The sequence below is a fragment of the Archocentrus centrarchus genome, chromosome 7 (assembly GCF_007364275.1).
Source record: "Archocentrus centrarchus isolate MPI-CPG fArcCen1 chromosome 7, fArcCen1, whole genome shotgun sequence".
Lineage (NCBI taxonomy): Eukaryota > Metazoa > Chordata > Actinopteri > Cichliformes > Cichlidae > Archocentrus > Archocentrus centrarchus.
In genome coordinates this window covers 4,937,943-4,952,218 of record NC_044352.1, presented here as the reverse complement: position 1 = coordinate 4,952,218, position 14,276 = coordinate 4,937,943, and the positions used below count along the sequence as shown (strand labels likewise).

The 14,276-nt window shown below is 40.1% G+C and overlaps 1 protein-coding gene across 1 annotated transcript in view; it reads right to left on the bottom strand.

Annotated features, from left to right (window-relative positions):
- cacna1fb (calcium channel, voltage-dependent, L type, alpha 1F subunit) overlaps positions 1–14,276 on the bottom strand; it is a 62,723-nt gene that overhangs the window by 35,846 nt on the left and 12,601 nt on the right. Inside the window, exons 2-5 of the mRNA XM_030733760.1 lie at positions 6,827–7,092; positions 6,538–6,638; positions 5,071–5,176; positions 2,015–2,154 (exon numbers count right to left, since the gene is read on the bottom strand). Of these exons, the coding sequence (XP_030589620.1) occupies positions 2,015–2,154; positions 5,071–5,176; positions 6,538–6,638; positions 6,827–7,092 (613 nt within the window). The remainder of the gene's footprint in view (positions 1–2,014; positions 2,155–5,070; positions 5,177–6,537; positions 6,639–6,826; positions 7,093–14,276) is intronic.

Genomic DNA, 14,276 nt, shown 5'->3' with positions numbered 1-14,276 from the left:
TTTCAACAAACACTTAAATAGCCAATAACAGCAATAAGTTGTTCAAAATAAACTTTGCAGAACGTTCTAAAAGCTGATCAGTTAAAATGTCTTCACATCCACCTTCAAGTCTTAAAACTCTAGAGACACAGAGAGAAAGCTGCTGTGTCCAAAAAAGAAATTCAACACAAATCAAACACTAAACTCCTAAAAGAACTCCTGAGTGTCCCACATACTGCATCCTCTCTGACTGTAAAGTGGAACATAGCTTCCTCAGGCATTGTTACCATGACAACAGGATTTATCATCATCATCATCACCACCATCATCACCATTATCACCCTGAGGGCATCCAGTCACATCGCTGTCCTGCAACAAGGACACAAACTAACACAGAGAACCAAGGTCAGGACCTGCAGGACTGAGTGTGACCGCAGCCGGTGAATGATTGGAGGAAATGACTCAGAGCTGCTGCTAATTTGTTAAGCTGTTGGGCTTCGTTTCCTTTGGGATGCAGTGAAGAGCTGAGGCAAGGTACATCATGAACTGGTCGCCACATAGAAAGGACCCAGCTGATGTGGATTTGAACCAGGACCTTTCCTCAGAGACCACAGCTCTGAATAAAACCATCTTCCTGCTCTCGGTGGAGACGGACGCGTTTTTCTCTTCTCCCCAAACTCCCTATCTACCCCTGCTTTTGCTGGTTTGCTGTTTAGAGCGTCTCTTCACACATCCCCGAACTTGAAATTAAATTATGAATCTGGTCAGCTGGCCTCTCAACACTATTGATGGTCAAATTCTCATCACGAGGAGATCGGGAGAAGGGGAACCCTCTTTCCTCTGGTCCGACTACACACCTGGCTGCTTATGTTATGGATTCCCATGAGGCTGGAAGATAATGTTCCTGCACTGTGTGGGCGTGGCATATATATTGATACCAGGATTTTTCCCGAATTGGACCTGGGGGCACCTGGTTTCTGGGCAGCTGTTTGGGCCCTAGTAAGGCTGCCTATGAGGGATGCAGAAACAGTATGAACTCAATCAGACTCAGTAGAGCTGAATCGAAGTGGATTACATCTGGAGGAGTGTTTCTGCGTGGCGGAGTAGAACCAAAAATTCAGATGATTGGATTTCTGAGAGGTAACCAGGAAGCTGTAAAGTCTGTCAGCGATCAGTTATGAAGGCCTGAACCAAAACAATTGTAGTATTTGGAATTTGGCTCCCAGACAGCCTTGGATGGCTATCTATCTAAATCGCCTGTATGAGCTGGTATCCTGGCAACCAAGGCTGGCTATTCCATCTTATCATGAACATTATCATGAACTGCTGATCTGGAAGCTGTGTGGCCATCACGGTATCCTGGCTACTCGTCTCCACTGGCAGCCCCTCCCCTCCCCACCCTAGTGCTCTCCAGGCTATAAATGTGCTACTGTTTTGCTGAGGTTTTTTTTTTTTTTGGAACCTTGTAAGGTGTTCATAATGAACACAGTACAAGATGATTTTTTTGAACCTAACTATCCTAATGTATCTCTTTCTGTTTTCCTGCTAAAGGTAGTGCCTGTAACCTCAGACACCTGTCTCCCCATGTTTTGTTGTTTGTATTTCTTGGATGAGTGTTCTGGAACGCAATTTCATTGTATGTCTTGATGTATAATGACAATAAATTCTTCTAAAGATCTAAAGATCAGCAACTAAAATGACAACGTACAACATTTGGAAGTTTTCAGGAACCCGAGGACAGCCAGCTCTGCAGCTGTGAGCACCAAAATGTCAGAGTTACACTCAGTATAATCCTGCAGAGCATCAGGCTGTTTAGGTTTTCTGGATGAGTTCAGTCCAGTGAGAAGAAATCACAGTTTGAAACACAAAAACTGCTTACTGAGTGAAACTGTGGCCTGAACCTGATCTAAGTCTAACATGCAGAGAGCAGCAAGGAGAGAGAACCCAGAATGGGCAACCAGAAGAAAAAGCCACACTCCAAAACTGGAAACAGTGAAGTCTAAAGTCAGGACTATCTTTGGGTTTGTTTCCTTACCCAACTATGACGATGACAAAGTCGAGCAAGTTCCAGCCGTTGCGGATGTAGGAGCTGGGGTGCATCACCAGACCATAGGCCAGGATCTTTAGGAAGGTCTCCACAGTGAAGATGATCAGGAAGACATACTCCACTTGTTCCTGAAACACACATTATAAAAAACAAATAAACAAGCAAATAAACAAAAAAGTAAATGAAGCAGGAACTACTTTCTGCTGGTTTTAAAAGGGACTACTTTACTGGGACTATTTTACTGAAGAGAATATATAATACAATAAAATGGAGCGAGAAAGCTGTGGTTTGTGTGTGTGTGTGCGCGTGTCAGAGATGAGGACAGATTGGTAATCCTCTGAAATACTCACAAATTCTGTACATCCTCATTTACCAGGTTACACACACACACTCACACACACACACACACACACGCATACACACATATTCACCCTTCTACACTTAAGGGGACCGTCAGTAAATGGAGGCATTATTGGTCACATCGGTCACTGACTTTTAACTCCAAAGTCTTAACCCTCCGACAGCCACAAGATCAGATAAAATATTTTCACTTCTACAACTGTCCTGACAAAGATACACAAATACTACACATGCATGTATCACTTGCTAGCAAATAGCTGCTTATTTCCAATTTCAGAAGCTACAGAACTGCATTACCCTTCAGCCGGAGTTACGTTTCTGACCACATGTTGAATGCATGGCCAATATTTACTGTCTTAGCTTTTTTCTGGTTTCCACCAAGTGGTTGCAGTTCCTCTAGTGGCCACTTGAGGCTGGCTCTAAAAGCGAGATAATCCCTATAGACTTCCATGTTAAAGTGCCCAGCTTTACAGCAGAAATAAACATGTCTATAGCCTGGAAATAAATCTCCACAGTTAATTTTGCTCTTTGTTACTTTGTATGGGTGTGCTTCATTTTTGCCAATTGAAATTAAATTTTTTTTTTTTTAATAAAATGAGCAAATTTAAAAAAAAAAAAATTGAGGTTTCAGAATGTGAGGTTATGGGTGACGGTGGCTATGCAGATTTTTTATAAGCAGTTTGACTAATGTGCAGTTAACATGCCAAAGGTTTATTCAAACATATAAAACAATAACTGTAGAAATAAAAATTATGTTCTAAAGAGGCAGCAACACATGTAACCTTATTACTTTTAAATGTGTTGTTTCATTAATTTGGTTTCCTTTTTTTTAAATTTAAAACTAATTAGTTTGTCTTTTCTCTGATGTAAACATTTTCCTCTTATTTTCTGTTTGTACTACACTTTTTTTTTGTCAGGTTGACGGTATTCTCTGTTCCTCTCCTGACAAGCTGAATCTAATTATTGAGCTATTCTTGCATAACTTTTGGATGACTTGTTGTATAGTATTGGTATTTTTTAAAGGGAATTTTGCTCTTTATTAGCCTTTGAGTAAACTCAGAGTTACTCAGAGGGTTGGATGATTTATTTGCTACAGACCTGTGTGAGACTTAATCGTTTTAACTATTCAGTTTATTTAACATGTGGAAGCTTTATATGTCCAATAAAGCTAAACAACAAAGCAGCGTGAAACTGAGCAGAGTTGTAGATTCAGCTGACGATCCTCTGCAGGTTTATCGCTACCACAGACTGCTGAACATTAAACTCTGTTTTCACAGTGGATCCTTAAATATCAGCCTGAGCTGCTTTTACTCCTCTTGGGCTAAACATGTAGTTACTGTGATTTGTGTTTGTCAAGTGAGGCATAGATGTCACTTCAGCACAAAGTGACTGCGTGAACACCGAGTACAGTTCAACTGTAAGTGAAGGTCGAGAGACATAGACATAAAGAGGAGAGAGGAGGAGCTGAACCATCAGAGCAGAAACCCCCTCAGATCTGATCACAAACCTGTCAATCATCTTCTGCATCAGTATCCGTGACCTATGACTTCTACCACAGGAGCAATACACGCAGTGGAGCTTTATTCTGGAGGACAACCCTCCAGAATAAAGCAACTTCCTGACTTTCTGAATCTACAATCACAAACATTACAGTACACAAACCAAGGGGTAACCTCTGGGCCAAAACATGAGACTGAGTGTAAAAAACTGCAGGTCTTCTAATGACCGCTAAAGGCTGTCCGCAAACATGAGTCCATATCTACAGATGAACGTCAAAATGTCTTCCACTTGTTCATCCACTTGTACCAGGCGCATGTTTAGTACCTGGTACCAAAAAATGCCTTGCGTCTCTAAAGCTAATTCCCCCACCTCCATAACAAACATGGCAGGTGTTTTTATAACTCACCTGTTTTGATTTTCTTAAGACTTAAAGTTAGGGGTGTGGCCACTTTGATTGACAGGCGTGCAGATGTGCACAATTTTAGCCAACAGTTATCCAATAGCCTCATTGCTGCTTATTGGAGTCACTAAATTAAACCTCTGAATTGTGTTTATTAAAAAAAAAGAAAACTTGGACTCCTGTGAAATGCTCCATATCCAAGTAGTTTCACTTCAATTTTGGTGAGTGAAGTTCTGATTAGGAATTTTTACTTAGAAATTATTAGTAGGTATATATTTCATACCATGTGTGTACAGTTTATGGAGGCAGCTTCTACCAGAGCTTGATAAGTTAGCTGATTACTTAGCAGTCCACCCTGTGGTCCAAAAATTATCACCCGCTTTTGGAGGATAGAGTTAGCTTCTCATGTGTTTCACTTTCATTCCCACCATAGAGACTGGTCCAGGACAACTTTAGCTTAGCTTAGCAGACTAAAAGCAAGAGGAAAGCAGTAGTATAGCTCCATAAAAAAAGTAACTATCCACTGAGTCCAAACTTCTAGTTTCTTCTTGATGTGATATTATATGGTCCATATGGTTGATCATGACCCACACCTGGCAGCACAGGCCTGAACACACCTGCGTACCTGAGGAATTTTAACTACCTGAGTCCTTCACCGTCAATACTAAAATCTTTCCAGTTATCACAGTGTTGTTGCTTTTTGTATTAACAGTATGTTTGTTGTCTGTGTGTGTGTGTGTGTGTGTGTGTGTGTGTGTGTGTGTGTGTGTGTGTGAGATCTCACCAGGTCATGGTTGGTGGAGTTGGAGTCATCCTCTGGAAACGGTTTGGAAACTCCCAGGGCAACACAGTTCGCAAAGATGGCTAACAAGATGAAGATGTCAAATGGCCTGAGCGATGCATTCAGGAAGTTGAACAGAAACCACTCACGAGCTTTTTCTTTGACACTTGAATACAATTTTAACCATCGTGCAATATGTTTGCAGACCTAAAAATCGTGGAACATCATGGGTAGTAGATGAGATTTTCTCCTGTCACCTACTAGGTTCTGATGATATTTATTATGGGAGATTATCAGCTTTAAAATGTATCCTCATTAATTATATACTGGCCCTTGATGCAGACAAACAACAACTCTTTCCAACCATATCATAAAGAAAGACAACAAAACAAAACAAACTATAAGTCATCCTCTGACCTGGACCAGCAGCACTGGTCTCTAAGTGTATCTGACTGGGAGCGAAGCGTGCAGGGACCCTCTATAAAGTGCACCAATGCACTCCCCACCCAAAAAAAACAAAACAAAATATACATGTTCAGTATTAATGTACTCTAGAGTCTCCAAAATATAGTGGCCCTCCACTGTGGCATTGAAGAAAAGAAGAATCACTTCCTTAGTTTTGGTTACTGCACTTTAAGCCAGACATCTACTGTAATTAATTTTACCCCTGAATTCTGTGTGGTCCATTATTAGAATAGAATAGAAATACAAATGCTAACAGAAAGTAAGGAAAAGCTCAAAAGTGAGCAAGAACCGCTACTACAGGCTGCCACTCGTGTGACGCCATCTTGAAACCATTGTACACTGAGCTGCACTTAAAGATGAATGTTGTTAGTCCAGCTCAGAGGACAACTTGTTTTAATGAAAATGAGGTTGTAGTTTGCTGTCTGCCTTAGTGATATGATTAGAAAGAGATGCTGTTGTTCTTGTAATAACATTTTGTTTGGATTATTGGTTGTAGAAACATAGAAGAAGTTTCTGGCACAACTTCACCTACTTTCAAGGTGCATGGAGAAGAACTGAAGTGTAAAGAGGTTTAAGTTCCAGGACCATCTGTAGCATAGACAACATATTTCAGCATATAGAGTGTTACTGTGATAGGTCATTGTTACAACAAATCCATTTATGAAATTTCTTCTTTTATAGATATTCCACAATCAACTTTAAGTAGTATTATTGCACAGTGGAAAGGTTTAGGAGCCACAGTAACTCAGCCACAAAGTGACGGATCACAGTTTTTATGTTGGAATTTTCTCATTTTGGGGTTTCTACACTAAATTAAAGGCTCATCGTTGGTTATTTGTTTCCTGCCTGCTTTTTCTCTCCTCTATCATGACAATAATTTGAAACTTTGGCCACAAGTAAAATGAGCATCTGACACAGCTACATTATAAATAACTTGTGACTAATTAACCTGTCCATCAGGTGAAAGAATTAAGCATAAAGCTGGCAGTGAACTGAATAGGATACTTCCACTCGACGATATGGAGCGCAGCCCGTCTGATTGGGTTGTTGAGTTTCAAACAGAATAATGCCCGAGGAGCTCGCTGAACCTGATTAGTACCCTGCACCTGAGGAGGAAGTGACATCAAGAATGCCGTCAGTAACATCAGCATCAGTAACTCTATCAGCATAGAGTTTTATTTTACTTTATTTTGCCTTTCTAAAAATGGTTAGTGTTAACAGCTACATTATAACTGAAAACCTGCCATCATGGTGACCTCTGCTGCAGGAGGTGAGTCTTAGCGTGTTTTCTCACCTGTTTCTTAGCGTGTTGTCCTCTTTTTCTCTGCGTTCCTGTCGAACTTGTGGTCGAGTGAAGAGTGTCAGTTCTTGTCATCCTCACCCCTCCTTCATTCTCTCCTTCCAGCTCTTGATCCCACTCCGCGTTACTCTCCTCACCTCCTCCTCCTTCTTCTCCTCTATCCCCTCTGCCATCCACCTCTCCTCCCTCCTCCTCTTCCTCCCCCTCCCCCCCTCCATCCTCCCCATCCACTGCTTTGGCGTAGCCGTTGCGACCAGTACCTGGAGACAGAGAAATGCACAGAAAGTACAAAGAAGAAAAAGGTCATAACCTAAAAGGTTTTTATCTAGTATGTTTGGATAAAATTATCTCTCATCTTCACATAGACATTACTTCCCAAAATCAAACAAGCATCGAGGCATCACTCAGATGCACCACTGAGATTTTGGACTGTTAAAAATCTTTCAGTTTTAATAAAATGATCAGTGTGGCTGTTCTCACAGGTGTTACACAAAGGTTTAATGTCCAGACATCTGTGAAAAGGAGGATTTAGCACAGTTAGAAGTTAGCAATAACTAGCTAACTAGTTGACATATAAAGACCATATACTATGATGAGGGTAAATTGTTCTCAATAGAAGCTTATGTTGACGTCATATGACAAGAAGACACAGAAAGAGGACCAAACTTTAGCCAAGAGAACATCTGAGATGATCCATCCACAACATAAAGTCGGGCATTAATATGTTGCTGCATGCTTTGGATTTGGCTTAATGTCCACACTGAACAGCAGGTAGCAGGTCTTATTTGGCCTGAGAGTGATTCTTTTCTTTTCTGAAACATTTAAAAATTTGGTATTTGGGACACTGTGAGCCGAAGGCTGTAGTGTACACTGTGAGCTTTTACAAAGTTCGCTTCACTTAGATTCATGTGTAAACCTGCTACACATTCAATTCAATTCAATTCAATTTTATTTATATAGCGCCAAATCACAACAAACTGTCGCCTCAAGGTGCTTTGTATTGTGGGTAAAGACCCTACAATAATACAGAGAAAACCCAACAGTCAAAACGACCCCCTATGAGCAGCACTTGGCGACAGTGGAAAGGAAAAACTCCCTTTTAACAGGAAGAAACCTCCAGCAGAACCAGGCTCAGGGAGGGGCAGTCATCTGCCGCGACCGGTTGGGCTGAGAGGAGAGAAAGACATGCTGTGGAAGAGAGCCAGAGATTAATATCAATTAATGATTACATGGAGAGTGGAGTATAAACAAGGTGAATGAGAAGAAACAGTGCATTATGTGAACCCCCCAGCAGACTAGGCCTATAGCAGCATAACTAAGGGATGGTTCAGGGTCACCTGATCCAGCCCTAACTATAAGCTTTATCATAAAGGAAAGTTTTAAGCCTAATCTTAAAAATAGAGAGGGTGTCTGTCTCCTGAATCCAAGCTGGAAGCTGGTTCCACAGAAGAGGCGCCTGAAAGCTGAAGGCTCTGCCTCCCATTCTACTCTTAAGTATCCTAGGAACCACAAGTAAGCCAGCAGTCTGAGAGCGAAGTGCTCTATTGGGGTGATATGGTACTATGAGGTCTTTGAGATAAGATGGTGCCTGATTATTCAAGACCTTGTATGTGAGGAGAAGAATTTTAAATTCTATTCTAGATTTAACAGGGAGCCAATGAAGAGAAGCCAATATGGGAAAAATCTGCTCTCTCTTTCTAGTCCCTGTCAGTACTCTAGCTGCAGCATTTTGGATCAGCTGAAGGCTTTTCAGGGAGCTTTTAGGACAGCCTGATAATAATGAATTACAATAGTCCACCCTAGAATTAATAAATGCATGAATTAGCTTTTCAGCATCACTCTGAGAAAGGAGGTTTCTAATTTTAGAAATATTGCGCAAATGACAAAAAGCGGTCCTACATATTTGTTTAATATGTGCATTGAAGGATATATCCTGGTCAAAAATGACTCCAAGATTTCTCACAGTGTTCCTGGAGGCCAAAGTAATGCCATCCAGAGTAAGTATCTGGTTAGACACCATGTTTCTAAGATTTGTGGGGCCGAGAACAAGAATTTCAGTTTTATCTGAATTTAGAAGCAGGAAATTAGAGGTCATCCAGGCCTTAATATCTTTAAGACATTCCTGCAGTTTAACTAATTGATGTGTGTCATCTGGCTTCATTGATAGGTAAAGCTGAGTATCATCTGCATAACAATGAAAATTGATGCAGTGCTTTCTAATAATACTGCCTAAGGGAAGCATGTATAATGTAAATAAAATTGGTCCTAGCACAGAACCCTGTGGAACTCCATAATTAACCTTAGTGTGTGAAGAAGACTCCCCATTTACATGAACAAATTGGAGCCTATGAGATAAATATGATTCAAACCACTGCAGTGCAGTACCTTTAATACCTATAGCAAGCTCTAATCTCTGTAATAAAATGTTATGGTCAACAGTATCAAAAGCTGCACTGAGGTCCAACAGGACAAGAACAGAGATGAGTCCACTGTCAGAGGCTGTAAGAAGATCATTTGTAACCTTCACTAATGCTGTTTCTGTACTGTGATGAATTCTGAAACCTGACTGAAACTCTTCAAATAAACCGTTCCTCTGCAGATGATCAGTTAGCTGTTTTACAACTACTCTTTCAAGGATCTTTGAGAGAAAAGGAAGGTTGGAGATTGGCCTATAATTAGCTAAGACAGCTGGGTCAAGTGATGGCTTTTTAAGTAGAGGTTTAAATACAGCCACCTTGAAGGTCTGTGGTACATAGCCAACTAATAAAGACAGATTGATCATTTTTAAGATTGAAGCATCAATAATTGGAAAGACTTCTTTGAACAGTCTAGTAGGAATGGGATCTAATTAACATGTTGCTGGTTTGGAGGAAGTAACTATTGAAGCTAATTCTGAAAGATCAACTGGAGCAACAGAGTCTAAACAAATACCAGCAGTGCTGAAAGCAGCCGAACATGAAGAATAATCTTTGAGATGGTTATGAATAATTTTTTCTCGAATGTCTAAAATTTTATTTGTAAAGAAATCCATGAAGTCACTACTAGTTAAAGTGAAAGGAATACTCGGCTCTACAGAGCTCTGACTCTTTGTCAGCCTGGCTACAGTGCTGAAAAGAAACCTGGGGTTGTTCTTATTTTCTTCAATTAATGATGAATAGTAAGATGTCCTAGCTTTACGGAGGGCTTTTTTATAGAGCAACAAATTCTTTTTCCAGGCTAAATGAGCATCTTCTAATTTAGTGAGATGCCATTCCCTCTCCAGCTTTCGGGTTATCTGCTTTAAGCTGTGCGTTTGTGAATTATACCACAGAGTCAGGCACTTCTGATTTGAAGCTTTCCTTTTCAGAGGAGCCACAGTATCCAAAGTCGTACGCAGTGAGGATGTAAAACTATTGACGAGATAATCGACCTCATTGGGAGCAGAGTTTAGGTAGCTGCTCTGCACTGTGTTGGCACATGGCACTGAAGAGCATAACAATGAAGGAATTAGATCCTTAAACTTAGTTACAGCACTTTCAGAAAGACTTCTACTGTAATAAAACTTATTCCCCACTGCTGTGTAATCCATTAAAGTAAATGTAAATGTTACTAAGAAATGATCAGACAGGAGGGGGCTTTCAGGGTATACTGTTAAGTCTTCAGTTTCTATGCCATATGTTAGGACAAGATCCAGAGTATGGTTAAAGTGGTGGGTGGGCTCCTTTACATTTTGAGAGAAGCCAATTGAATCTAACAATAGATTAAATGCAGTGTTGAGGCTGTCATTCTCAGCATCTACATGGATGTTAAAATCACCCACTATAATTATTTTATCTGATATGAGCACTAAATCAGATAAAAAGTCTGAGAAATCAGACAGAAACTCTGAGTAAGGACCAGGTGGACGATAGATAATAACAAATAAAACAGGTTTTTGATTTTCCCAATTAGGATGGACAAGACTAAGAGTCAGGCTTTCAAAAGAATGAAAACTTTGTCTGGGTCTTTGATTAATTAATAAGCTGGAATTGAAGATTGCAGCTAATCCTCCTCCTCGACCTGTGCTTCGAGCATTCTGACAGTTACTGTGACTCGGGGGTGTTGATTCATCTAAACTAACATATTAAGTTGTAAGACTGCAACTCTGCTACCCAGGGTTGAGACCAGGAAGCAGAGTTGCAGTCTTACACGCCTCTCTGCAGCTTCTCTCCTCCTGCCATCCCCCCAAAACCCCATCCCCATAGAGTCGGTGCCTGCTCCCAGACCACCAAAAACCAAAGCTAAAATTAGCAAAAAGATATTTAAGCATAAAAATTCAAAAACAATAAATAATACAGCTTCATCAACTGCACCAAAGAATAAAACAATTAAATGTGGATTGTTAAACATTAGGTCTCTCTCTTCCAAGTCCCTATTAGTAAATGATTTAATAATTGATCAACGTATTGATTTATTCTGCCTTACAGAAACCTGGTTACAGCAGGATGAATATGTTAGTTTAAATGAATCAACACCCCCGAGTCACAGTAACTGTCAGAATGCTCGAAGCACAGGTCGAGGAGGAGGATTAGCTGCAATCTTCAATTCCAGCTTATTAATTAATCAGAGACCCAGACAAAGTTTTCATTCTTTTGAAAGCCTGACTCTTAGTCTTGTCCATCCTAATTGGGAAAATCAAAAACCTGTTTTATTTGTTATTATCTATCGTCCACCTGGTCCCTACTCAGAGTTTCTGTCTGATTTCTCAGACTTTTTATCTGATTTAGTGCTCAGTTCAGATAAAATAATTATAGTGGGTGATTTCAACATCCATGTAGATGCTGAGAATGACAGCCTCAACACTGCATTTAATCTATTGTTAGATTCAATTGGCTTCTCTCAAAATGTAAAGGAGCCCACCCACCACTTTAATCATACTCTGGATCTTGTCCTAACATATGGCATAGAAACTGAAGACTTAACAGTATTCCCTGAAAGCCCCCTCCTGTCTGATCATTTCTTAGTAACATTTACATTTACTTTAATGGATTACACAGCAGTGGGGAATAAGTTTAATTACAGTAGAAGTCTTTCTGAAAGTGCTGTAACTAAGTTTAAGGATCTAATTCCTTCATTGTTATGCTCTTCAGTGCCATGTGCCAACACAGTGCAGAGCAGCTACCTAAACTCTGCTCCCAGTGAGGTTGATTATCTCGTCAATAGTTTTACATCCTCACTGCGTATAACTTTGGATACTGTGGCTCCTCTGAAAAGGAAAGCTTCAAATCAGAAGTGCCTGACTCCGTGGTATAATTCACAAACGCACAGCTTAAAGCAGATAACCCGAAAGCTGGAGAGGGAATGGCGTCTCACTAAATTAGAAGATGCTCATTTAGCCTGGAAAAAGAGTTTGTTGCTCTATAAAAAAGCCCTCTGTAGAGCTAGGACATCTTACTATTCATCATTAATTGAAGAAAATAAGAACAACCCCAGGTTTCTTTTCAGCACTGTAGCCAGGCTGACAAAGAGTCAGAGCTCTGTAGAGCCGAGTATTCCTTTCACGTTAACTAGTAGTGACTTCATGGATTTCTTTACAAATAAAATTTTAGACATTCAAGAAAAAATTATTCATAACCATCTCAAAGATTATTCTTCATGTTCGGCTGTTTTCAGCACTGCTGGTATTTGTTTAGACTCTTTTGCTCCAGTTGATCTTTCAGAGTTCAACTTCAATAGTTACTTCCTCCAAACCAGCAACATGTTTATTAGATCCCATTCCTACTAGACTGTTCAAAGAAGTCTTTCCAATTATTGATGCTTCAATCTTAAAAATGATCAATCAGTCTTTATTAGTTGGCTATGTACCACAGACCTTCAAGGTGGCTGTAATTAAACCTCTGCTTAAAAAGCCATCACTTGACCCAGCTGTCTTAGCTAATTATAGGCCAATCTCCAACCTTCCTTTTCTCTCAAAGATTCCTGAAAGAGTAGTTGTAAAACAGCTAACTGATCATCTGCAGAGGAACGGTTTATTTGAAGAGTTTCAGTCAGGTTTCAGAATTCATCACAGTACAGAAACAGCATTAGTGAAGGTTACAAATGATCTTCTTACAGCCTCTGACAGTGGACTCATCTCTGTTCTTGTCCTGTTGGACCTCAGTGCAGCTTTTGATACTGTTGACCATAACATTTTATTACAGAGATTAGAGCTTGCTATAGGTATTAAAGGTACTGCACTGCAGTGGTTTGAATCATATTTATCTCATAGGCTCCAATTTGTTCATGTAAATGGGGAGTCTTCTTCACACACTAAGGTTAATTATGGAGTTCCACAGGGTTCTGTGCTAGGACCAATTTTATTTACATTATACATGCTTCCCTTAGGCAGTATTATTAGAAAGCACTGCATCAATTTTCATTGTTATGCAGATGATACTCAGCTTTACCTATCAATGAAGCCAGATGACACACATCAATTAGTTAAACTGCAGGAATGTCTTAAAGATATTAAGGCCTGGATGACCTCTAATTTCCTGCTTCTAAATTCAGATAAAACTGAAATTCTTGTTCTCGGCCCCACAAATCTTAGAAACATGGTGTCTAACCAGATACTTACTCTGGATGGCATTACTTTGGCCTCCAGGAACACTGTGAGAAATCTTGGAGTCATTTTTGACCAGGATATGTCCTTCAATGCACATATTAAACAAATATGTAGGACCGCTTTTTTGCATTTGCGCAATATTTCTAAAATTAGAAACATCCTTTCTCAGAGTGATGCTGAAAAGCTAATTCATGCATTTATTACTTCTAGGGTGGATTATTGTAATTCATTATTATCAGGCTGTCCTAAAAGCTCCCTGAAAAGCCTTCAGCTGATCCAAAATGCTGTAGCTAGAGTACTGACAGGGACTAGAAAGAGAGAGCATATTTCTCCCATATTGGCTTCTCTTCATTGGCTCCCTGTTAAATCTAGAATAGAATTTAAAATTCTTCTCCTCACATACAAGGTCTTGAATAATCAGGCACCATCTTATCTCAAAGACCTCATAGTACCATATCACCCCAATAGAGCACTTTGCTCTCAGACTGCTGGCTTACTTGTGGTTCCTAGGATACTTAAGAGTAGAATGGGAGGCAGAGCCTTCAGCTTTCAGGCGCCTCTTCTGTGGAACCAGCTTCCAGCTTGGATTCGGGAGACAGACACCCTCTCTATTTTTAAGATTAGGCTTAAAACTTTCCATTATGATAAAGCTTATAGTTAGGGCTGGATCAGGTGACCCTGAACCATCCCTTAGTTATGCTGCTATAGGCCTAGTCTGCTGGGGGGTTCACATAATGCACTGTTTCTCATTCACCTTATTTACTTTGTTTATACTCCACTCTGCATTTAATCATTAATTGATATTAATCTCTGGCTCTCTTCCACAGCATGTCTTTCTCTCCCCTCAGCCCAACCGGTCGCGGCAGATGACTGCCCCTCCCT